The sequence below is a fragment of the Equus quagga genome, chromosome 3 (assembly GCF_021613505.1).
Source record: "Equus quagga isolate Etosha38 chromosome 3, UCLA_HA_Equagga_1.0, whole genome shotgun sequence".
NCBI lineage: Eukaryota > Metazoa > Chordata > Mammalia > Perissodactyla > Equidae > Equus > Equus quagga.
The window spans coordinates 91,458,411-91,483,592 of NC_060269.1; the positions used below are offsets into that span (position 1 = coordinate 91,458,411).

The 25,182-nt window shown below is 40.9% G+C and overlaps 1 protein-coding gene across 1 annotated transcript in view; it reads left to right on the plus strand.

The window, feature by feature from the left end:
* Nucleotides 1-76: 76 nt before the first annotated feature.
* Nucleotides 77-25,182, plus strand: part of RASGEF1B (RasGEF domain family member 1B) — a 33,233-nt gene continuing 8,127 nt past the window's right edge. Inside the window, exons 1-10 of the mRNA XM_046656732.1 lie at nt 77-203; nt 10,745-10,927; nt 12,602-12,724; nt 13,076-13,213; nt 18,933-19,145; nt 19,636-19,710; nt 21,044-21,139; nt 21,256-21,358; nt 22,100-22,179; nt 23,257-23,352. Of these exons, the coding sequence (XP_046512688.1) occupies nt 10,751-10,927; nt 12,602-12,724; nt 13,076-13,213; nt 18,933-19,145; nt 19,636-19,710; nt 21,044-21,139; nt 21,256-21,358; nt 22,100-22,179; nt 23,257-23,352 (1,101 nt within the window). The 5' untranslated portion in view covers nt 77-203; nt 10,745-10,750. The remainder of the gene's footprint in view (nt 204-10,744; nt 10,928-12,601; nt 12,725-13,075; nt 13,214-18,932; nt 19,146-19,635; nt 19,711-21,043; nt 21,140-21,255; nt 21,359-22,099; nt 22,180-23,256; nt 23,353-25,182) is intronic.

A 25,182-nucleotide genomic window follows, 5' to 3' on the forward strand; every position in this document is an offset into this window, starting at 1 on the left:
AGCCGGCGGCGGGGGCGGGGGCTCGGAGCGAAGTGGGTGTGTGCGGTGGCTGGAGCAGTAGTTTCAGTATAAACAAGGCGTCCGACTGGTTGGACGGATTTTCTTTTCCTTCTTCCCGCGCGCTTTCGCTGCCTGTCCTTTGGTCGCGATTGTGGGCGCACGGCGCACAGCCCGAAAGCCGAGGACCCGGGGTCCATCTGCAGGTGGGTTGTTCCCTGGCCAGGCAGTTCTCCCGGGAAGGGCCAAGCCCCGCAGCGGGAACGCGCTACCGTGCTGCGCTCTGCGCTCGGAGCGAGTGCGGCTCCGTCTGCGCCCCGGCTGCCGGCGCCCCCGAGGCGGCCAGAGAGCCCGGGGCGAGCGAGCGCTCGCCGGAGCTCAGCGGCCGGCGAAAGCCAGGGACTGGAGGAGTCCGCTGCCCGGCCGCCGAGGGCGCCTGGGGCTGCCCCGGGAGCGGACCCGGCGCCAACAGGTGCGAGGCTGAGCCACTGGGGCCCGGGCGGGGACAGGCTTGGGTTTTGCCTTGCTTCCTGCGTCCGGATCCCGCAGCCAGGCCTTCTGTTTCGAGATCTTGGTACAGTTTTTGAGGATTTGTCTGAGTTCTAGTCGTGTTCATCTTTTATTCATCCTCTTCCCTTCCCGTGCACAGCTAGGTTGTTTCCTTCTATTTCTTGGCTAGTTTCGTGTGTGTGTGTGTGTGTGTGTGTTGTTTATTTTTGGTGTCGGAGCCTCATAATCTAAGGTCAGACACTTAGGAAGGGACAGGGACCATAAGTCATGTGCTCGCTACTGATGAGGTGATATTCTTTCACCCCAACGTTCAAATGGCGAACTTGGGACACACGAGTAGCCTTTCTCTTGCCTGAGCTCAGGAGAGTCGCCGCGGGTCACCTGGCCGGACGATAATAACGTCAACTGGGGGCACCTGGGAGCCTCAGAGGCAGCTAGCGTGAGGGAGGCTCCTCTTTCTAGGGGAACCGTGGGAACAACTTCAGTGCTGTACAAGAGAAAAGGGCAAACGAGAGGGCTGGTGTGTGCTCGCCTCTGTGTGTGTGTATGTGCGCGTGTGCCTGCGTACCACTTGAGTCTTGCTTCCCACCTTACCCCAGCCTAATTGGCGCAGTTCTGGGAAAGCAACGTAGCTAAGTGCTTTGACAGTGCAGAGGGTGGCGCAAGTGTAAATAGCAGGAGATACCGAGGGAGCGACTTTCTCTTCTCAATGTAGATGTGTCCGTCTTCGCCGATAAATTCAGAGGGTATAGTGTATACAGATGAATATGCACACAAATGTGTATATGTGTGTTTGGGCGAAAGCGTCTCCAAGGAGTCTTTGGTCAGCAGCGCCATGTGACGGTGATCAGGAACTGCTGGTGTGCGTAGAGCTATATTTAGCCGTGGATGATCTCCGGTGGCGAGGGAGGGTCTCTGAACTGGGTGCATAAAGGGGAAGAGTCCAGGGATCAGGGTTTCGCACTCTTGAATAATGTCTGGTACAGTCAGACTCAGATGGGGTGAATAATTATTCTTTCCTCCCGAAGACAGTAGCTAGCGCTGGGCATGTGATGGCTGTGTCTTAATTCAAAACATAGTTGGACCATGGTGATAAGCTTATGCTGAGAAACCAGGAGGAGCGGGTTCACCAGAGTGCATACCTGATTGGAGATCTGGGAGGAAAGTAACTGGTCCGATGAGGTTTAGACCATGTAGAATCGATTTCTAAAAGGAAATAAAAATAAAAGTTCTTGCTGTTGAGATTTTCATAACAGAAAAAAAAGAAGAAAAGAGTTGCAGCTTGTTAGACCCTCTCATTAATGGCCATTTTATTTTGGGAGGGACAGTGGTTGAGCCAATGAGGACCCGGGGCGCTTTTGACAGAAATCAGTGTTCACAAGCAATGCAGTATTGTGCCTTTTAGGCAGGTTCTCTGGCAAAGATGAGAAGATCAACTGCTGATTAGCAAGTTTCTTGTTGGCATTCTTCCACTACACCTCGGTCCGTCCTTTGTTTTCCTAGAGGTGGCAACGTTTCTGGCCACTAAGCATACTGGCCTTGTACTTCCCAGTTGTCTAATGGAGTGTTCAATTTTTAGAATTTATTTCTCCCATGGTGCATTTCAGTCTTGCTCCATTTTATGTGCTCTACTAGACACTTAATCTGATACTACCACACCTGGTACCTGGGAGCATACTGTCTTTTGGAATAGAGAATCACCAGAAAGTATTTAAATCTATTGGCTTTTTTTCTCAGAGTAGTAGTTAATCTAATATATTCTTAGATATGTATTACTAAATATTTCTAAAATTTATTATTTATTATCATAATACATATTTCTTATGTTATTACGAACATTACATTCTTACAATCTAAAACTAACTACTGGCTAATAAAATACAATAGACAAGAAAAAATTTAAATAACACCTATCTAGGAAAAAGAGAAATGGTAAGGAAATTGAAGGGAGAAAGTGAGCGAGTTTCTGTGTGGGGTAAAGTACCTGATGTGGCACAGGAAGTGATGGGATTAACTTTATCAGTCTCCAAAGGTGACCTGGAAGAACTGGACTTTGCAGGAGCATTTGGATGACCCCAAAGAGAGGGATCTGCTTGTACAGGGAATGAGGAAAGGAGGGCATTGTCCCTTACTTAGGAGAAAATTCTGGAATCCCTGCCGCAAAGATTGAGAATCTTGATTCTGATGCCACAGATAATTAATGGAAAAGCCATTGTAACATTTTGTGAGATCTTAAAGAGACAGATTGTGCTGTTGAAAAATATTGCTTAAGATTTCTGGGATTTTTCAGGTGGTTGAATTCAGGTGTTACCTCCCCACCCCCTTCACTTTTCAAGAACTACAGTTGTCCTTTTTGGTTCTCCAGTTAAATCTACAAAAGTTAGATCTGTGCAAACCTTGATTATCCTAAACTGACAGATGTTGCAGCCCGTGCTGTGGGCAGATTTCTGCCCTGGGAATAGACTTGGGTTCTGGCCCATCTGGAGCCCTAACGAGTCACTTGCTCTCTCCCTGTACCTGCAGTCTCTGTAAAGTTGACGGGGTCTTGAGCTAGATGATTTTTGACTCCCTTTTAGCTCTGTGATAACTGATTTATTTGGCTGTACTGTCACTTCATGCATTTGCACCCTGTATTAGAAGTGGAAGATGAAGAATGAAGTGTCTACAGTTCGATGTTTAGCTGCTTTCTGGGTGCCTGGAAATGAAGAGAGGACAGTGAAGTTTCTTTTTTATTGATAAAAACTATATAGAGATTCAATATTTTCTTGAACTGCTTTTTGCTTTTCTTTTTTTCTAGAAGTGTATTAAAAAATAATAATTATCAAGAAAGTTGAGTCAAATTTTTTTTGACCTATTAAGTCAGTGTTACTAACTACGAAATTTTTGTCTAATTTTTTAACCATTTTTCCTTAGGTTTATATATTTCATTTCAAGATATGTCTATATCTGGAAGTCATTCAGTTGATTCAAATTTTATTAGGAAGCCTGGTATGAAAATTAGTTTAACACAGGGAAAGTACAAATTAGCCTTGTAAGAAAGGAAAACACTCTATAGACTACCCTTATCTCTCCATTTATCAAAAAGAGAAGAATGGAGAGGGAGAGAGAAGCACAGTTTTTTAAGAACTGCAGCCAAAAAGTAAAATTATCCCAGTAACCATGTTCCAGAATAAAATGTAAATAGAAAATTCTGCTTGTTTACTGAGCATCCTCACTAAGTATCAGGTCATGTTCCTGCTGAGAGGAACTGGATTTAGAAGCATAATCCCTTTTAGTAAAGGATACTCCCATATGATATTCTATAATTTGGCTTAAGATCTATCATGTATAAATGACGATTCAGCCACTTATATCTGTGCTGTTCAGTATGGTAGCCAATAGCCACATGGGGATATTTAAACTTAAGTTTAATTAAATTAGGCAAAATTAAAAATTTAGTTTCCCAGTTGCATTAGCCACATTTTAAGTGCTCAATAGCCACATGTACTAATGGCTACTGTATTGGACAGTGTGGAAGAGGAACATTTCCAATATCCCAGAAAGTTCTTTGTGACAGCACTTCATTAGATAATGATGATTTTGATTATCCAGAAGATCGCTTTTATTCTTCTGGGAAAATGAAGTAATTAATTCTCATTATAGACGGGCACCTAAGACATAAGGAAATAAGATCAACTGGCTTTATAAGCCAGTGTATGTTTTCAACTGTACAGCATGAGCAATGCCACTTTCCTAAGTTCAATAATATGCTAGGATCACAAACACTAATTTCTCAATTGTTTTCTCCAGAACTCTAGTCCTTTTACTTTTCTAAACCAGCACCTACTGTTACTGCTGGAAAGCGCCAACCCTTACCAAGACAAGGGACGTGGAGCCACCTACTGTTAGGCTCAGGAACTGCATGGAAGTTGTAGATGATTAAAAACAATTAATATGTAAAGTGTCAACATGTTCTGTGATCAGTTCCCACACAGTGAAGATTTATCTCATGGAAAAGTTTTAAATGACTCTCCAAGCCCATTTAGAGTTGCCATGTACTGAAATGTTGTTTTATGTTTTAATAAACTGCTAACAAGACATCCCCATGACAAGCGATGACAAATTTCAGCTTTGTTTTGCTTCCAGGGAAACCAAAGATAGTAATTATTTACGTCAGAATCCCCTTCCTCCATCAATTAGGAATTAGTAAAGATTTTTTAAAGTAACGTCTAAGACAAATCAAGAAAAATTCATTTTTTGTAAAGAAGTCTATAACAAATCAGAAAATAATACTACCATTTCATTGTTGTAGAGAGAAATAGGACCTTCTTTCCTCAAAAACACTGATTTTTTTTTCCTTGACTGTGAAATCTACTAAGCATTTGGGACTCAGGTCCAAAGCATGCACTTATCTGGGAGTTACTTAGTTTTTGTTCACATGCCAAAGAAGTGAGTTGATTCTGAGTTGTCTACCCTGTGTTGTTTGTCCTCTTAACACAATCCCTCTGTTTCAAGAAGGTTAGCAGAGGTGTAGCATTTCTGCACTTTTTAGAGATGCTGCTAGAAATCTCTGCTTTTAGGAGGTCCCCTGGCTGAGGAAAGAAAGAAGAAGGTAATCTGCTAGACATTTTCAAGCTCAGAAAAAGGCATGTTTTAGATAGTGTCCGAAACTTGATTTTTACTTTCACCCTGCCTCAAATCCCTGATTACGTAGCCTCCATGAGCATGCAGTCAGTCCTTGTATTCTAAGATCCTGCAGTGCCAAGAGGAGGCTAAAAGTACTTGAGATAGCAGCTGGGGTGAAGCTGAGATCTGTGAACTCTTTCTCATTCAGATCTCTGGAACCTCAAATGAGGGAAGGAAGAAGATGCATCTCACCATGGTGCAAAGTTCCTTTGGAATCTAGCTGGGAATTGGGGAACCAGTCATTCCAGGATATTAAATTAAGCCTCTCCCCACTAAACAAATATGCTTTCAAAGTTCAGTGTGATAGGGAGGCCTTCCTCCACCTCAGTGGGTTTGTTTTTCTTCACTGGGACACATGCCCAGCATTTGAACAGAAACTGAGAGATAGTGATCAATATAAAGGCATTGGATTCATTAACTATTTCACCCAAGCAGGATGATGAAATAGGGATGGGAAAAACCACTTTTTTCTTTGACGCCTACCCTTTCTATCTCATTCTCTGAGTGTAAGGGAAGTGCTGACCTGACATTCTGGCAGAGGTTTACAAGGCACCCATAGCAGATATTGAAGGATCGCTTTTGATTTAGTTTCCGCACCCGTCTTTTCCTCGACCTCTTTTCCAGTTTGAATTGTCACCTGAAACCATCTTATCCTGGTGCACCTGCCTCGTCATAAATAACGTTGTGCACAAGTGGTCGCTAATTCAGACACAGTCTGCTGTTTAGAGAAAGGCAGCTTTTCATCTGGTGCCTTAGTTGGTTTGAAACCATTAGGCATGCCTTTCAAATCCATTCATCCCTTAAATCACCCGGAGCTTGCCTCCTTGCTGCTGGATCAATGTCAGGCTAAACTTTGTCAGGGTCCTTGGAAGAACATGATCTATCTTTGTGACTGAATTAGCTGCCCTTGTAAGATATCTTGTCTGTCAACCAACTTTTCAGCTTACCAAATTAATTTTAAGAAAGAACATTTATCTTGTATACCTGGGTTGGATATATCTTTTACTTCCCTCTGGGAAGTTTCCAGCAGAACTTGTAATCTGTATGCTGATCTTGGTGTGTCTATGATTTCTTTTAGCCAGGTTCATTGTTTTAAAAACCAAAATCTGGGGGCCGGCCTGGTGGCGCAGCAGTTAAGTTCATACATTCTGCTTCAGTGGCCTGGGGTTCACCAGTTTGGATCCGGGGTGCAGACATGGCACCGGTTGGCAAGCCAAGCTGTGGTAGGCGTCTCACACATAAAGTGGAGGAAGATGGGTATGGGTGTTACCTCAGGGCCAGTCTTCCTCAGCAAAAAGAGGAGGATTGGCAGCAGATGTTAGCTCAGGGCTAAATACAAAGCAAAAAAAAACCCCAAATCTGTTTCCCATTGTCTCATTGCCTCCTCCCCATCCCAGAATGCTGCCTCAATTTAGGGGAAAAAAAAAACCCCACCTATTTAAGTATCTCTACCCAAACCAAAAGAAGTGTCATTTTTAAATTCTCTTTAACTCCATTTGATTGCTACTATCTGAAAATAGAAGTATTCCTTGGTTTCTGAGGAGCTGATCTTGAATGTGTTAGACCAAGGTTCCCTTCAGAACCCCCATGTTCTCCTTCTTTGAGGAGGAGTAGATAGATAATATCGAGGTTCTGTGCAGGTCGGCACATGTGCTTCCTGATCTGGAGTGTGAACCCCTGAAAGTCTGTGCAGACCTGTTGGTATATTTCTCTGGGGCAATGTGAGAGAGGTTTGTGATCTCCCTGAAGAGTTAAGGGCCACTGCCAAATAGAATATATTCTGAGTTCCTCGGAACTGGTCTACAGGTGAAGCTTGCTGAGGTGAGAATTGCTGGTGAGATTAACCTATCCTCACCTTATGTTATTGGTAGTGATTTGAATAAAGTCAGCCACTTTTTCAACTGTGTCGTATAAAGCTCTCTTTTTCCAAAGGCATTAACTGCTTCGAAGTTTGACTTAAGGGTTAGTTAATGCCAGTATTTAATTTAATGGTGTTACACATTCTAATTTTGGGAAAGAGTCAGTTTTTCCTAAACATTTTTGGTGAGCATGTCTCCAAGGATAGGTTCACTGCATTGGACAAAGTTTGTGCTCAAGAAGGAAGGCCGACGGGAGAAGTTGGTTTTGAGATAATGTTGGAAAGGGTAGAGAGGAGTAACTTGAGAGTGTATAGGACCGCAGAGTCACAAAATATTAATTGTGAGAGCTGTCAAGAGCAGGTTGCTGCAGGCAGGGAGAAATCAGAACTACACTGAGATAAAATACATGAATGGAAACTATGGGATACCAGCAGGCTCAAACTTAGCCCTTCTCCAATAGGAAACCATTAGCGGGAGTGTTTCCTAGAGTTAATAGCGCCCAGGGGTACATACTTCTCTGGATTCTCATGTCCAGTAGTTGGATATTGCATTTATTTTCTTAAACAAGAGCCAAGCCAATATTTACCCTTCTGAGCCTCAGTTTTCAGTTCCAGGACGGAAGCAGGTAGGACTGCAGTCCTGGACGTCGAATCTGAGTAATCCTGAACAAGCAGTAGTTCCTGATGGGGGTGACAAGGGAAGATGCTGGAGAGGACAAATCCACTGTTTATTTTCTTAGGTATTTAAAAATATGCTTCACAAACAGGACTTTCCGTGCCATTCTGCTGACCTTTCTCCTTGTTTACCAAATGCATCTATTACATAAGGCAGTTGACCCTTCCAGAAAACAGCGAGACTGGCCACTTGTTAGAGATTGTCCAGAAATAGGTGATGAATACTGTGATCCATGCTCTTTTTTATGATCATTCGTCTCATTAAAGTTTTTTTATTGGACATCTATAAAGCACACACAAGCAAATACACTACATTTCATTGAATCTAAGGTGCGGTTCATTGTAAGATGGTCTTTTATTTCACATTTTGCTAAAAAGAAGACTGTCACTGAAACGTTTTCTTATCACTCGACTATTTACATGCATTCCAATTTCAAAAATGCTAAAATATAAAGAAATGTGTATTAGAATCTCTGCAATCTCTGTCTAGATGGGACAATGCCTTGGTTGCAAAGATCAGTAGCTTAAATATTTTTGTTTATAGTATCGCTTTTCAATAAGAGTAATTAATGGCATTAACACATCTTTGGAGCAACGATTTACATAGAACATGTAAAACTTATAAATTATTCTAATAGCCTACAATTTGGGATAGACTGACAGGCTGTTCATTTAATGGTTAAACATTAGAAGTTCAAGGACCATGTGCAGTATAATATGATAGAGTGTAATAAATTTTGAACCTGGCATCTGAAGATCTAGCTGTGAAACCCTGCTGCCCGTCTGTCCCTTATCTGATGTGTAACCGCAAGTGAGTTATTACAGTTTTCTGAACCTCAGCTTATGCAGTTAAAACAGAGTGAGGATCACTCAGAGTGATACGTTTCTAAGGAACAGCACGAAAGCCTTTTGCCATGGCTCTCCTAATGCTCTAGGAACTTTGCTATAAAGAAAATTGGTAGTTTTGTTTGAATTTAGAATTTTGGAAGGGGTGAGCAAAATTGGAAATAATTTTCCAGATGAAGAAACGTACGGTGGGGGAGGGGCAGAGTAAGTGCCTTTCCGAAGTTTCCACAGTCAGATTAGGACTTTGTTAAATCTGAGTCCTTGTCCAGATCTGAGTGCCTGTCCGCTTTATGAGAGTAAACAATTAAGAATTACAAATATTTGGTGCCTTTTGGTGCTGATTCCTAGAAAGGGGACTCCAAGTGACCTGTGACTGTTTTGTCGGTTAGTGCTTGCCTGTCAATAAACTGAGGGCAGCAGGGTGTGAGATTCAGGGAAGGTCCCTTGGGCTCGCTGGTGCTCTGGCCACAGCGCTGTGTGGTCCTCACCTGGTCACTTCACCTCACTTCCCAGGCTCTCAGTTTGCACATTTTGTGAAAAGAGGAGATTGGACCAGATTACACCTGGACTTCGGCTTCTTCCTTGACTGGTTTGCAGTCATTGCTAATCACGTGGGGCGCACATTCTCCCTCCCAGTTACGGCCTCGGAATCCTTCTCACTCATCCTCAGGCTTCTAGGCAACCGCTTCTAATTGATTGCAGTTGGAAAGTGAAATGAAATCTATTTTGCGTCCTGGACTAGATGATCTCTGTGGTCCCTTAGAACTTTTAACATTTTCTGATTTTCTGGAGTTCCCAAATCCTGGCCAACCATCTCCCAAAAGCACTTTATTGGGCTGGTTTCAGTAGCAATGAGTAAGTGGAGAAATCGGGGAAAATTCACGGTTTTTGGCAGAAAAAAGGAAAAAAACCAACTCCAAGGGCGTGATAAAGTGAGTTCCACTTATGATCCTGTAACTGAAGGACACTGGTTTTAACCATCTAAATGCTGTTTTCACCTGCCAGGTCATCATTACAATGGCTGTTGTTTTTTTCCAACATGGCACCCCTGGCCGCCCCCTGCGGAGGGACACACACATTGTGATGCTGTGGCCCCCTTAGCTCGAGCTGGAACAGATGTGCTTGCATTGACAGGATGTGGCTTCTCAGACAGGACTCCACACCCCTCCCCCATTCGGATGCAAATATTTTTTGACGTCTTGAAAAGAAGGCTTAGCCCAGGTTGTGTCCTCCTGCAGCCTCCACACACCCTGTCCTTGTCAGCCCAAGGCCTGGAGTTTGGCTGCCTCTCATTGTTTGCCTTCTGAACCCCTCAGTGTCGGCAGCTCCTGAATGCCTCCATTGTCCAGACATGCTGCCAGAAACCAGGAGTCTTCTCAGAGCTGGGGGCGCTGTGCCTCGGAATCCAAGTAATAACTTAATCGCCTCCGGCCTCCACTGAGCACCTTCTGACAGGGGCTTTGTGAGTGGCAAAGCACACAGATGGAAACGACTGTCACAGCGTTCCTTGTTCCCCAAATCAGGTGCCTTCTCAGCCTGTGTGTTTACTGAGAATCGAACCCCCAAGAGAATTTGACACAAAGGGGTGAAAATCAATAGCATCAGATCTTCCAGTAAAAGCTGGGGAGTCAGCATGAACTGTCCTGATGCACAACACACACACACACACACACACACACACTCACACACTCTGTGTACTTTAATTCCAGGCCTCCTTTGCAATTTCAGTGATCTCCTGATATGCTCAGTGCTAGTCTGATGTTTGTGAAGTGTTATGGACTTCTTCCCAACCAACTTTGAAGGCTTACGTATTTCCAACTTAGGATAATACTTCACTCGGTGGGATAAAACAGTTTGAAGCTCAGTTCCCCCCTCTGCCTTCGCAGCCAAATGTGAAGGAGTGATGTCTAAATATGGCAGCCAGAGACTTGAATTTAAGTCCAGATTGGATCCTTTGATCTAGCATTTTATGATATTTGATTGAATGAGATTGGTACTCAAAACTATGCATACATGTGTTATTCAAAGAGCAATTTGTTTCTTGATGGGTTCTGATATTGTATCAGAACCTATCCTATTTTTAAAATTGCCTGTCCCCTCATGACTGTTCAAGTCTGGTGTCTATTAAAGCTTGCTTTTCTTTTGGACTGCATGTAACTGACACTGTGTTTTCTCCTTTTTTATTCATTTTAGGAAAGTATGCCTCAGACTCCTCCCTTTTCAGCAATGTTTGACAGCAGTGGTTACAACCGAAACCTTTATCAGTCTGCAGAGGACAGCTGTGGAGGCTTGTATTACCATGACAACAACCTCCTCTCCGGATCTCTGGAAGCACTCATCCAGCACTTAGTACCTAATGTGGATTACTATCCGGATGTAGGTATCCATGTTCCTCTGAAACACATCCTTGGTATTCAGCAGAAATTGCACCATAATAGTCAGGGACCCTAGATACTACGGAATTAGATCTGGGTTGCTAAGAATTTTCCTAACAAGAAATTGCATATTTATTATTGAGTGCTTTAAGATCAAATTGAGCCTGGGTATGATTCAAATTTTGGTTGTTGTCTGCCTGTAGGTTTCTTTTCAGGGTTGGCACTACACGTAGGCGGTCAGAGACCAGCTAAATGAAGTACCTGTAGGTTTGATTCGTGCATATACCTTGGTCCTTAAATAGAAATTCCAGAGAACATTGGATGCTTCCAGAATATTTAATACCTTTTTTTGTTTCCAGGACCATCACTATGCTGAGAAAAGTGAAGTTAGATAGGGAAACTTCGTAGAAAAGGGAAGAAGAGTTATATTCAAGATGCAATTCTTTATAAATCGGACATCAGATGACATGTTTTACTCTGATAACTGACATTTGCATAGATAATACTTTCTAATCTAGGGAATTCGTTTACATTTTCTCAGTCTTTACAGCATTTCCAAGAGGCTAGAGAGGAGGAAACTGAAATTCAGAATGTTCAGTGATTAGTGCGTGGTCTCACTCCCACCATCAGTATTCAAACCGAGATTGTCTATTTATGGGGCAAGTGATGTTTTCTCCCCTTCCCTTGTGCTCCAGCTGCTCCTGTCACTCAACAGCTGGTTGTTGATAAAGATTTCATGAAAATATCTAGATACTAGGTTCCTATGTTTTTATAAATATAATGATGACCTTGGTGTGCAAAGGATAGTTTGTGCTTGCCACTGTAATTCACCATGATGTTTCTTACTTAGTTATCTCTCTGTGTGTGATTTGTTACATAGCATTTTCAAATACGTTGCCACACAGGGAGAACTTGTAATCAGAAGTAAAAGGAATCTCTTGTTCAGCCTGTAAGTGTTTATGAGCTACCAAAGGCGCCTAAGGGGGAAAAAAACCCATGGAATTTTCCTTTTCATTGGGAGTCTGAAACTATTATAACAAATAAGCACTACTTCATTACTGGCTTCTTGGGAGACAATGTGGTTAAAGAAAAGTATAGTATAGTGTGATATTGTGTTTTATCAAACTGCTTAGCCTTTAAAGCAAGTAGATAGATTACTTGAAAGCCTGCCTTTGAATGTTCTGACATAAGTACACAGACACTCCAGTGTGCCCCACTGGACACACTGGAGAATTCTTGAGCTGTTGTGGGTTGGGTGTTTTTTTTGGTTTCCATTGAGTTACCATAATATTTGGACACAGAACAAGATTCTGTATGGGTGGTATATTTAAGTTAGATTTATCTCTCTGGGCTGAATTTCATTCTTCTTTACTAGCGTGAGTTATATGCTCTGGTATCCTGGCTCCCGGAGGATGAATGTGAAAATGTGCTGTGAATAATTTCAATAGCTGAACTTGTCCTGTACTTCTGTTACTTTTAGTATGCTTTAAGGGTAAAGACATATCAGAAGGTAAAGGAGAAATCCACCTTACAGTGTTTTTCTACTAGTAAGCTTCACTTTTGAAACTGTAGCATTGACTTTAAGAGAATTTAATTAAATAAGATGTATAATATATAGGAAAGATGTTAGTTTCAGAGGGAATGTAACCATGATGTTTTTTTTCTCTTGCCGCAGAGAACGTACATATTTACCTTCCTACTCAGTTCTCGGTTATTTATGCATCCGTATGAGCTAATGGCCAAAGTTTGCCACTTATGCATTGAGCACCAGAGACTAAGTGATCCTAATAGTGATAAGGTAATGATATGTTTTGAACTTTACAGTTTTTTCTATTAAGTTTTGGTAACTCTGTGGCTTAGATTTTGTAAAGTTGGTCTCCTTGGTAACCCTAGCTTATCCCCTGGCTGAAGTGCGTAAATGGTATCATGGCTCTGCCAAGGGGATTGGGAATGGTCTAAAGAACACAATATAAATCTAATGCCCTGGGAGATCCTCAGAGCCTGCCTTAAGTTGGTGGCGCTTGGCATTGACTTGGGGGAGGGGACTAGAGCTTCCTCTTCAACCCCAAAGACTTGGCACTAGAAAAGTCGTGTAATCCATGGATAGATGGATAGCTATCGCTGAATTAGATTTGCTTTTTCTCTCTAGAACCAGATAAGAAAAATTGCACCCAAAATCCTTCAACTCCTGACAGAATGGACAGAGACATTTCCTTATGATTTTCGGGATGAAAGAATGATGAGAAACTTGAAAGATCTGGCTCACCGAATAGCCAGTGGCGAGGAGGTGGGTAACTTGAATTTCCAGGCAGAGCCTTGGTGGGAAAGGGTACTGAATTATGCAGCAGAATCTCCACTGCTTCCTTTCTGTTTTGCCTTTGGGCGTGTCTTCTACAGAGCATATTGGTCTTTTTGCTGTGTCAAATGGGGATGATTATACAATCCTACTTCAAAGGGATGCGATCTAGAGTTTTGTGTGATTAATTTAGGGGGATGTTCTTGTCAGTTCATGCACTGGATTCATGTCGCGCGTGTGTGTTAATTTTGCTTTACTTATCCCTTTCTTCCTTTCAAAAGGTTTGACAGAGCAAGTTAGATAATAAATACCATATTAGTAGATGTAAACACGAACAGATATAAAATAAATAACGTTAATGTATTAACAGATAATAAGTAGTATATTGATAAATCATAAATAGAGATAGACAGTTTGTACCATGGAAGGGAGAACACAAATATGCTAATGTTGGGATCCAGTGGACTAGGAAGGACTACTGTGTTTGAGTGTAAGCTCCAGGTAAAAGGGAAAGACAGTTGGTTATATCATTTTCACTGTCAGCAAAGAAAAGACCCACTAATCTTCAGGGCATTAAATTAAATGAAATTTTTAAAAACTTTCTTATGAGGGACTTCGTATAGGGGGCGTAGAATGAGATCATGGAAACTGCTCTCTGTAGTGTTTATAACAAATGCTCCTTGATTAAAAACTGGGGCCGTAGGATTAATGTGTGAATTAGCAAAGGGAATTCTTTGGGAGAAGAGAAGACAAAGAGAAAAGGATCTAAGTCTTCTCGTGCCCGGAAGTTGATTTAAGGCTAGCACCCAGAATAGGTGGAGGTGGAAAGTCAGTCTCCTAGATAATCTTTCATAAATATCACTTCCCTCAATTGGATCTTTGATAAGAGCTAACTAGCTGTGACAAATTCCAAGTTATCCTCTTTGAAGCAGGCCTGGAGAGCTGGTACTCTGTGTGGAAGCTTGTTGGGCAGGGATGTCTTTGTAGTTTCGTGTTGCTGGTGAGCCTCTGGGAATAAGTTACTTGGGCACAGATACAACATTTTCACCTAGGAAAAGAAGCATTTGGTGGTTGCAGTGATGTCTTGTTTCATTGTCTTAAAATGCATTCTCCCATTACCAATAACCTTCCTTGAGAACTCGTTCTTTCAGTGGTGTACTGTAAGATCATGTAATAAGACACCCTATCTATATTCTGTCTACTTCTGGTGAATACATTTAAATGCCATTTCCCCCGATTTAGAAAAAAATCAGTCTGAAATTATATAAGATTAGCACTTGAAAAATTTGCATTTGCTTCTCCCCATTATGTTCTTATGAAAATGGAATTAACCCTTTTACTGTTTTCTTGTGATATTATACTGAGCCCTGGTGCTCAAGACAGCTATTATCTCTATAAGGCTGAATGTGTGGTTTCCTGAGTCGTTTTGCAACTTATGACTGTTACAATCATTTTGCCAGTGTGCGTGTGACAGATTCTAGCAAGGTATGACTCGGTAGGTAGGTCTTTCACTCACAAAGGCAAAAGTTAAGCATCACAGTCCAGTTTTGCAGTAAATCTTACATTAGAGGGGTTAGCTGTTGGGTTGCTTGGCAGGGTCAGTGTTGGCTCAGTGACCTTAGTTTATGACAAGCTGCTCAAAAGATTAGTGGCATCATAGGACTTTTTCTTGTGTGAAGGCTGAACCCTGAGTCAGTCAGTGCTTCATGTCAGTTAAGTTGTATTTAGGTCCTTGACTTGATGTGGCAGTCAGGTTACCTTACCTCTATTGTCTCTTTAAATGTTAGAATTAGTGACTTGGTCCTTTCCAAAAGGAACACCTTAAAAATCGTTTTCTTTTTAGGTAAAAAGTTAGTGTTTTGAAGCCAAATGGATGGCTTTTTATCCTTCTTGTCCTGGGAGTCAGAGAGGGAGATGATTTCGACATGTGTTGGCCAGATTGGATCCTATCTTCTTTTTAACAGGATCAAGCCACTCAAGGGGTGCGTCCAAACAGCCCTCTGACCTGGCTTCTTATCAGTACTCCTGTGTTAATAACAAACCCTTGCTAAACCTTGAGATTTTCAGATGGTTTTGTGTGTGAAAAGAGGAGATGAGAAGATAAGCCAGGTCTAACCCAGGAGTTGATTAACCTTGGGTTGCTGGAGAGATGTCAGCTTCCTTGGGCAGGTTGGGCTCTACAGGGAGATGCTGTTCCTTCATCTACATCTACCCAGTGTTCAGAATCGGGTCCACCCTCGGCAGCCGGTTGATCTGAGTGTGCTTTGGCAAGTCCCTAAATTCCTTCTTCCTTCTGCATTTCTGTAAATCATAAAAGTAACTGCCCTGTGTTCATGTCCCTCTTAGCTCTAGAATTTTGTGATGGGTGCTCTTTCCTCAGTTCTTTGCTTGGCAGGCCACTTACCTGTCCTGTGCTTAAGTGCCTCTCCTCAGAGACCTTCCCTCACCACACTGACCACGATCACCACCCCATTGTTAGCTTCCACCGCTATTTCCTTCATAGCACTCTGTGGTTAGTAATTACTTGGTTTTTTGATGGCTTGTTTCTCCCCCACTAGACTCCATGCTGTGCCCCATTTGCTCACTATAGCATCCCTGACTTCTACCTCAGTGCCTGGCATTTAATAGGCACCCAGTAGTGTTTGAATGAACAGACGAACGAATGAACAAACTAATTAATTACTGGAATAGGAAAAAACCATTTCCCTCCGCGGGAAGGAGTGTGGGCTCTGGTTGGGACTTGTTGCTTCTTGCCTGGGATTTTAGGGATTTTTTTTTTTTTGGCAGTCAATGAATCCAGGTGTGCCCTATATGTGATTTAGTCTGGTTCTTCTGAATCTGCTAGGCCAGTTTTGCATAATTTGGCTTAATATGTTCCCCCCCTGGGGATTGGCCCAAAATGAAGCGGCTTATTAGGATTTGCCTGCAAGAAACACGAAATGAAACTAATGATTGAATTACATGACAAATAACTATAGTGGGTAGAATGCAATTTTCTCTTCCTTAAGGGGCTGGTCTTTATTCTGTCTTTATTTGCCAGGTAATTACTGTCACTGGCATTTGAAGTTATAAAAAAGAGTAAGTGCATATTTAGCAATTCATGACTCAGGAAGGAAGCATGCGTAACAACACAAAGCTTGGTTTCTTGAGTGGAATGAAATGGGAGCAGGAAACTTTTAAAAGAGGTCACACACATACATGTTCTCTCTCTCACACACACCCACACGCACACACAGACTAGTTCTTTGTCATTTGAACAGCTTTTCCTCTATACCCTATTGTATACATTTTCCCCTTATGTTTTGCTGCTTTTTGCTCACCAGCTGAACCCTTTACTGGACATTTATCTACCTCTTCCCTAAAGAAGCATTTTTTAAAGCGTAGAATGAGAATGTTTCACCGGAGATGCTGGGAGAGCATTGGTTCTCACACTTGGCTGTGTGTCAGAACCACTTGGGGATCATTGACTATGACATTTGGGACAGAAGACTGAAAAAACCGTTTAAGTTCATAGATTTTTAGTGTAACTCAAGATGATGAAAGAAGAAGCAAGAGAAACAGGAATTTATTTTATTTTTATTTGTTTTATTGAGTTAGAATTGATGTATAACATTCTATTATTTTCAAGTGTGCAACCTGATTTAATATTGGTATATATTATAAAATGATCATACAATAAGTCTAGTTAACATCTGCCAACCTACATAGTTACAAAGCTTTTTTTTTCTTGTGATGAGAACTTTTAAGATCTACACTCTTAAGCAACTTTTAAATATGCGGTACAGCATTGTTAACTGTAGTCACCATGCTGTGCATTACATCCCCAGGACTTATTTATTTTAGAACGAGTAGTTTGTATCTTTTGACCCTCCTCACCCATTTTGCCCACCTCTCATACCCTGGGATGAGGAAATTAAAATAGCCCTCAATTTAGCCTTGAACTGCTTTGAATTCCAAAGACAGAGACATTTTCTTCGAGTGATAAGTGTATTACCAAATAGATAGCATCTTCTAAACTGACAGTCTTAATGCTGTGTAGAAGATAGGTTTTTTGAAGATTCCATTTTTTAAACGCTTAAGGTATTTCATTAGTGATTTTAGGGTTGGCTGTGAATGTAGAGAGAAAAAAAGGTCAACTAGTGGACCAGTTTAAAGAACTCAGTGGTATACACACCAGACAAGTAGACAAGAAGAAAAGAAAAAGAGGACTGTGTTTGCTTTTTCTGTCTTGACTATGTGAGAATTGATCATTTTCAGATATGTTTGTAGTTTTCCTTGGGTTAAGTATGCAAATATCTATTCATTTGAGTTTTTGTAATATGCTCTGGTAAACCAGATTGCCTCTGTAAAAAAATATGGTACCAGGCACTGGCCCTGTAGCATAGTGGTTAAATTTGGCACTCTCTGATTGGGTGGCCTGGGTTCATGGGTTTGGATCCCAGGCACAGACCTACACCACTTGTCAGTCACGCTGTGGTGGCGTCCCACATACAAAGTAGAGGAAGATTGGCAACAGATGTTATCTCCGCACTAATCCTCCTCAGGGGGAAAAAAAAAGGGTACTTGTTAGTAAGATGCCATTTAATTTTCAGATGATTAATCTCAGAAAATGATACTGTGGTACCTTTTTAAAAGGAGCTGGTTAGGCAGTGAAGCATGAACATTGCTTTTCTACAGCTGTAAATTCACTGGGACTGTCCTCCTGGAGCTCTTAACCTGAGGACTGAGTTAGCACTGAATCAGCCTGTGTGCCTTTCTTTGATACAGGCATCATAATTAACCTAGGAGGACAATTGTTGTTTGGCAATTTTTGGCTAGAAAAGGAAGAATAAAAGAGCTCCATAATCCTTATCACGTTGTGATAACTGTCCCCTAGGGATTGAGTGTGAAGTGATTTCTTTGACTTAAGTGTTTTAAAAGTCAAGAGATTGACATTTATCTATAATACATGCATTGCTTTTAAAACCAATCTCCCTTAAGTGTTGGGACCATAGCATAATGCAGTAGTGAACACAGTGGCAGGTGGTAGTAGCATCATAGGAGGATTGCCATGTGGAAGAGTTTGGTTGTAAACCTTAACACGGATTCTAGAATGCAAAAGAAATGGACAGGAGCCAGATGGAGGTCAGATACCAAAAATGAATATCCACGGCTTCCTTGTGGTAGCCCATGTTATACGTGGAAGTCAGGAAGGTGGTTAGGGGGTGAGTGGGAGCTAATGGTGTGTTTCTGTGAGGTAGCTGTCCGAGCCTCGGACTAGTGAGACTGGGAAATCAAGAAGGTGGCCCTGAAGAAAAAGGATAGGAAAAGGATGCTCTCATTTGAGATCAGTGCATTTTAACCTACCAAAAGTAAACAGTGTATTTCTGTGCCAGCCCAGAGAACATTTAGTTACATGGGGTTCTTATTATGCTGGATTCCCTCAGTAGCTAATCTAAAACATCACTATAGTGTTTTCATGGTCCGATCTGAATTGTATTCTCAAAAGCAGCCCAAGAGAAGAACTAAATCTTACAGGTCTCAATAGACATTTTATGTGTGTTTCTTGTAAACCGTTAGAGCTAGCCTGACTCCTCCTATAACTCCCCTGAACCAAGGTGGTTCTCCAGTATCAGAGTAAAATCGTTGAAGTGCATCGTCTCTGAGTTTGCATAGTGGTGGAAATAGACTTGCAGAGCGAGGACGTAATCCTTTGCTGATTCCCTGGCAGACATATAGGAAGAATGTCCAGCAGATGATCCAGTGTCTAATCCGCAAGCTCGCTGCGCTCACCCAGTACGAGGAGGTCCTGGCGAAAATCAGCTCCACGTCCACAGATCGGCTCACAGTCCTCAAGACCAAGCCACAGTCCATACAAAGGGACATCATTACTGTCTGCAGTGACCCTTACACGTTGGCCCAGCAGCTGACTCACATAGAGCTGGTAAGGCCCTTGTCATCCTCGCCCTTTATAACCACAGGCTAGGTTTGCTTTGGCAACCAATGAGTTTGTCAGCAGTGATGTCACAGGAGAGGTTAGAATAATCCAAATGGGAAATAATCTATGAAATAACTGAAAGATGTTTTTTTTAGACATTTGAATATGAATGTTTCTGATATTCTGGGAATTCACTTTAAAAATAAATACTAAGCAAGACTGAAGAGCAAAGAGTTTATTGACTTTCCTCTTCTTCCCCCTCTAATTAATTTTTCCATAACTTGCTCAGTCTTTCGCTATCTGGTGAAGCATTGATCTAAGCAGAAAATTGCCTCTCTTCAGACCTTGAAGATGATGACAATATGTAGGGTTAAAGGTTCATTTTATAAGCTGCATAAAAAAATGGGAGTAATGCCAAAAGACAGTAGATGGACTTGTAGATGGAATTTCTTCTCATTTTCATTACTACTGTTGACCTGCTGGGTTTGTGTTTCAGGAAAGGCTCAATTATATTGGTCCAGAAGAATTTGTTCAGGCATTTGTGCAGAAGGACCCTTTGGACAATGACAAGGTAATCAGTCTACCCAGAGGTCAGCCTTGAAATGGGAAATGGGATTCCTTAGTCTGTGACAGTGGGTACAAGAGACAGAAATTGGAACTATTTGGTGTAGGTTTTAAAATCAGGAAGTTTCTTTTCATTAGCCGTGTCTGATTCACTGTAGTTTTTTTTGAGCTATGTCTCCCAGTGTCTGTGCGATATTTTTATCCTGTCACTAACTTTTAGCCTCTTCTTCCTCCTTACTGGGAAATTTAATAAGCAAGTGGAGGCAGGCATTTGTGGAGATGGAGGTAGGAGATAAAAGCTTAATGGTTTTAGCAGATTAAGTCAGAAAGAAAATAGGACAACGCTCTACTCATGATTCAACAATAGCGTGGGCAGTAAAGACAGGATGCACATCCAGTGTGCTGAGGAAGGGTCTTTACTGCCTTGCCTCTTGTTTTAAGGTGAACCCTCACGACAGGTTTATTGCCTGAGTGAAGCCCAAATGTAAAGAAAATAACACTGGGCATGGACTATAAAATCAGTATACGTACGTAACAAATGTTTTTCCCCAGCGTCCTCTAGAAGCGTTTTGAATTGTTAGGCAAAGACTGTATCACCCACTAATGAACGCTCCCCTTTGGGAGTAGGAGCAACAGCTGTCCTCCGGCCTGAGAATAGTTTCCCTGAGTACAGGAAGTGAAGATGAGGTTTTGCAATAGAAGGCTAGGGGACTTTTTTGTTTGTTGCTTTTGGAAGGAAGGAAAGAGGGCTGTAATTAACCTGTTCGGGCTTGGCCTTGAACTCTGAGATGAGCTTAATTCCTTTTGCTTTTGAACGATGTGTGATTCACCCTACACCCTGTGATGGTATAGACTCCCATTTATCTACCTTGGAAGATATTTAGTTTTTTGCTTCATGATGCTCCAAAATTTTGTCCTAGACTTAATTTAAGAGAAAATTTTCTAGTCCCTGCATGCTTCAGCTTCTCCTGGCTGTGTTGATATCAATTGGTATTCACACTCCATGCAGCATTCAAGATTGTTTTAAAATGCAGCCAAACTGTTCCTTTGAATTGTCCTTCTGAGAGCAGTTCCCACCCAGAGTAACTTCATTTCCTGGGAGGGAAGGGCACTGTCGTGAATGCATCAGAGTGCATTTCTAGACCTTAGGGGTTTCACTGGAATGTACAAGAGATTTTGATATTTCTGTAAGGAGAGTTGAGAATGTCAGTGGTTCTCCCTCTTTTCCTAGAAAGCTTTCCTAATCCATAAACTGAGAATAAAGGCCCATCTCTGACAAAAATGAGAGCCTGATACACCTTTTTCCCTCCAAGTCATCTGCTCCTTTGCTTTCTCTTCAGAGTTGCTACAGTGAACGGAAGAAGACACGAAACCTAGAGGCATACGTGGAATGGTTTAATCGCCTCAGCTACTTGGTTGCTACAGAAATCTGCATGGTGAGAAAATGACCGTTCTTTGTCTCCCAGCTCTCTACATTGTTTATTTGTACTTATTTTACATCTGTTGGGCCTCCATGTTGACTAATTGCCCTCTTTTTTCTTTTTCGGTACAGCCTGTGAAGAAGAAGCACCGGGCTAGAATGATTGAGTATTTCATTGATGTAGCTCGCGAGTGTTTTAACATTGGCAACTTTAACTCCTTGATGGCAATAATCTGTGAGTGTTTTCTGAAAGATACGTGTCCATTATTTTTCTAGGTCCTATGAAGTGTATCCACTGAAAATTTGCAAATAGTAGTTTTATTAATTAAAACTGTACTTTTTAATCCTGAATTGTTTCAGAACATTCAGAATTCTTTAAATATCCAAATTGGTGCAAATACGGATAATCTTTTTTAAGTATACAGGAATTAATGGAATACACTTAGTATTTAATTTCTCTTTTATGCCATTAAGAAAATATCAAGGCAAGCCATATCATAGGAGAAAATATTTGTAATACGTATAGTTGAAAAAGAACTTGTATCCAGAATCTATAAAGAACCCTACAAATCAATAATAAAACGGCAAATAACCCAATGAAAAAAGGGTAAAGTACTTGGACACTTCACAACAGAAGATATACTAATGGATAATAGGTATATGAAAAGGTGCTTCCCATGATTAGTCATCAGAGAAATACAAATTAAAATCACAGTGAAATACCATGTCAGACACTTGAATGACTTAAGTTAAAAAGACGGTTGAACCAAATATTGGTGAGGATTTGACCCTCTCGAACATCATTGGTGGGAGTGTAAAATGGTACTACTACTTTGGGAAACTGTTCGGCAGTTTATTATAAAGTTAACTTATCTACACTTAGTAATGAACACTTTTTCAGAGTGTAAGTTAGAATGGCTTTTCTTATTTCACTCTTTCAACTTTCTCCCCCTCACCTTCCATTTTAAATGAGAAGCTGGCATGAATATGAGCCCAGTGTCTCGACTGAAAAAAACTTGGGCCAAAGTGAAGACTGCGAAGTTTGACATTCTTGAGGTATGTGAAGCTGATATGTTAAGTAACATTTTACACCTGGAAAGTGGGATTCCTCTGTGTGATTTTGCTTCTTGATCAGATAGCACTGGTGAAGAAAGCCCATGTCTCCTTTCAGACCCAGGGAAAGGAAAGGGAGTAAGACAGGAGGAGAGGCATAAATCAGGTGGTAGACTAATGTAACCTAGAGAGAGGTGTCTGTTTTGGGGTGAATTGACATCACGTTGTATACATTGAATACGTCACATTGTATACATTGAATACATCACATTGTATACATTGAATACATCACATTGTGTACATTGAATACGTCACACTCACTTCATTGATTTACAGTGTCCGAGGGGTGGAGTTCCCATGCCTACAGAAATGTTCATTCACCATCCTTTCAGCAAGTTTAGCTAACCTGTGAAAAAGCCCTTCCAATGTGATTCTGAGGGTAGTTGGACTTGTGCATAAAGGCATTTGTGTTTGAATCATATTCATGTTATTATTTCCTTGGTGTGTTAGTGCTTTGAATCTACTGTCTTTGGAGATAATAAGAAAGTGTACTTTCCTAAGTTTTCCCCCAAATTGGGAATTATCATTGGGTATATTACATTATGCTTTATTCGTATTGTCAAACATATTTCTTTTCCTTGTTGACACTATACTTCAGTTATTTGTGAATGATTTACAAAGAACAAGTTCACTGCAAAATGTTGGATCATTATATGTGGCTAACCATCAACTGACCCACTCACTTTCAAATGAAACCAGAAAATTGTTTCTCATGCTGGTGTTTGACTCTTTGTTATCAGATTTAAGACTAATCTCAACAGTTAACCTGGAAAGAATTTGGCCTGGGTTTAACATTATTGAAGCTGATATCAGCTTATATAAATAAACCAAACCTCAGGAAAGAAAAATTTGTATTTTGATGTGTTTTGTGCCTATGTGTGTGTATGAGAGGGATAAATCATATTCTTAATGAGTTCCCTAACTTATTTTAAATTTTTTATGTAGAGTTAAAAGTATGATCCTGTAAACTTCTGCAGGTGAGAAGTAAATAATTAATACTCTCCTCTTTTTTGTCTATAGCATCAGATGGACCCTTCAAGCAATTTCTACAATTATCGAACAGCTCTTCGTGGGGCAGCACAGAGGTCTTTAACTGCTCACAGTAGCAGAGAGAAGGTAGGTGCTTAAAGGAGTTTTACTCCTGGTGGAGTTGCTATGTGTTGTGCAGAAATGCAGTGTGACCTACTACTGAGCCGCTTTTAGTGGTTCAGATCTAAGAAAAAAAGTTGATACACTATAGAAATTTTACCACTTGCCACATAGTGATGGGGGGGTGCTGAAGGAAAGTTGGACCATGGAAAGGGAAAGGTGGCTTGGTGTAAAACTTTGCAAATATATGTTACTGTGTTATTTTTGCGTTATTTAAATGATTATTTTGTAGTATGTCTTAGTTGTATTTCAAGCAATAAATTAAGTCATATTTTAGGATGACAAATGGCGTTAGAGAGTAATTTGATTTCATGGAAAAAGAGACATTTAAGCTCTCTACAAGGTAGCTGACTTAATATAACCTTTTCTCTTAAAAGAATGAGCTTACCTCCCATGGTTCAGTCATTTATTTTCAGAAAGTAGGTTAGTTGCAGTAACATTAGGCCTGTTACTAATTGGATATGTGGGTGGCAGAAAAAGTACAGGAATGATGTCTGAGAAATTAATGATCCTTACTCTCCCCTCCCCTTAAACAATTTAATATGATCCTGGATCGACCCTACTCTTGACTCTGAGAGTCCTTTCTTGGCACGTTTCAGTGTCATATTTCCTTAGATAGGAAGGATAAGTTGTTTCCACATTTGGGGATCATGTTATTTCAGAAGTAAATACCTGGTTATGGAAAATGGGCTAATGAAGTTTGCTTGATGAAATTTATTTTCTGCTTAGATTCTGTCCATCTTTCAACTTAAACTGTATCTTTAACAAATAAAAGAAAATGAGGGTAAAAGACATTTCAGGGCATCTCAATCACTTCCCTCTAAAAAGCTTTTGCCTCAATGTTGTAAAATAAAAACAAACACAAAAAGAAACCCCAGCTTTTCCAAATGCTGAATTGTTCTCAACAAAATCCAACATATCAGTTGTGATAATGTTTGAGAAATACTGTAAATATATTAACTTTTTTTTTTTAATAAAGAAACAAGGTCAGAGAGGGGACGAAGCAGAGAGAACTGTCTCAGTTTAGCCCAATGGAGTGACTAGCTTGTCAATTTTACTTGCCCAAATCCCAGCACTCCTGTGACTAGATTGAAAAAGATCTAATCAGAGGTTTTTTTAAGCTTCAGAAAGTGAGTGTGTGCATCAGAGGATCCCAGGACCCTGAAGTTTCAGGATACGTTGGAGGCTGTCTGCAGCCTCTCACTCACCTCTCTGGGTTGGATGTGGGGCTCCTCTGCGTGACCCTCAGTGAGAGTTAGGTGGGCTCCGCCTCAGCGGGGTGGCTGTAGAATCCTTGCTCTGAGTAGGGAGCTGCAGCATTGGCCACAGTAATTCTGAGGTCCAAGCCCCTGGAAAGATCTCACTGAATATTGTGTTTGTGGGTCTCGAATAGCTTTTTTCAGAAAAAAAAAACGTTCAAAGTATTTACCCTTTACCTCATTTAATAAATTGTCTGCTTATTTTTGTTATTTTTTTAACCAGTTCTATGTGAGCATATGAATTGTTCTCTCTAGTTCATGAAACAAATGAAATCACTACCATTTAAAAAAATTGGCTTTCTTTTTAACAATTGATCTCAGAGGCAATGAATGAAAATATTTCTGGGTAAAATCCATCTTTTATTTAAAAGAATTGGGATTCTTTTTCCTTTTTTGAAGTGAGAGTCGACTCCCTTTATTCCTAAGTAATTTCCTGTTTTAAGATCTTCTTGACAACATGACTAGAGTAATAGAATCTTTGATATTCTTTCAGATCTTAAGTTTATGTGGCTGAAGTGGCATATCTCTAGGTGTCATA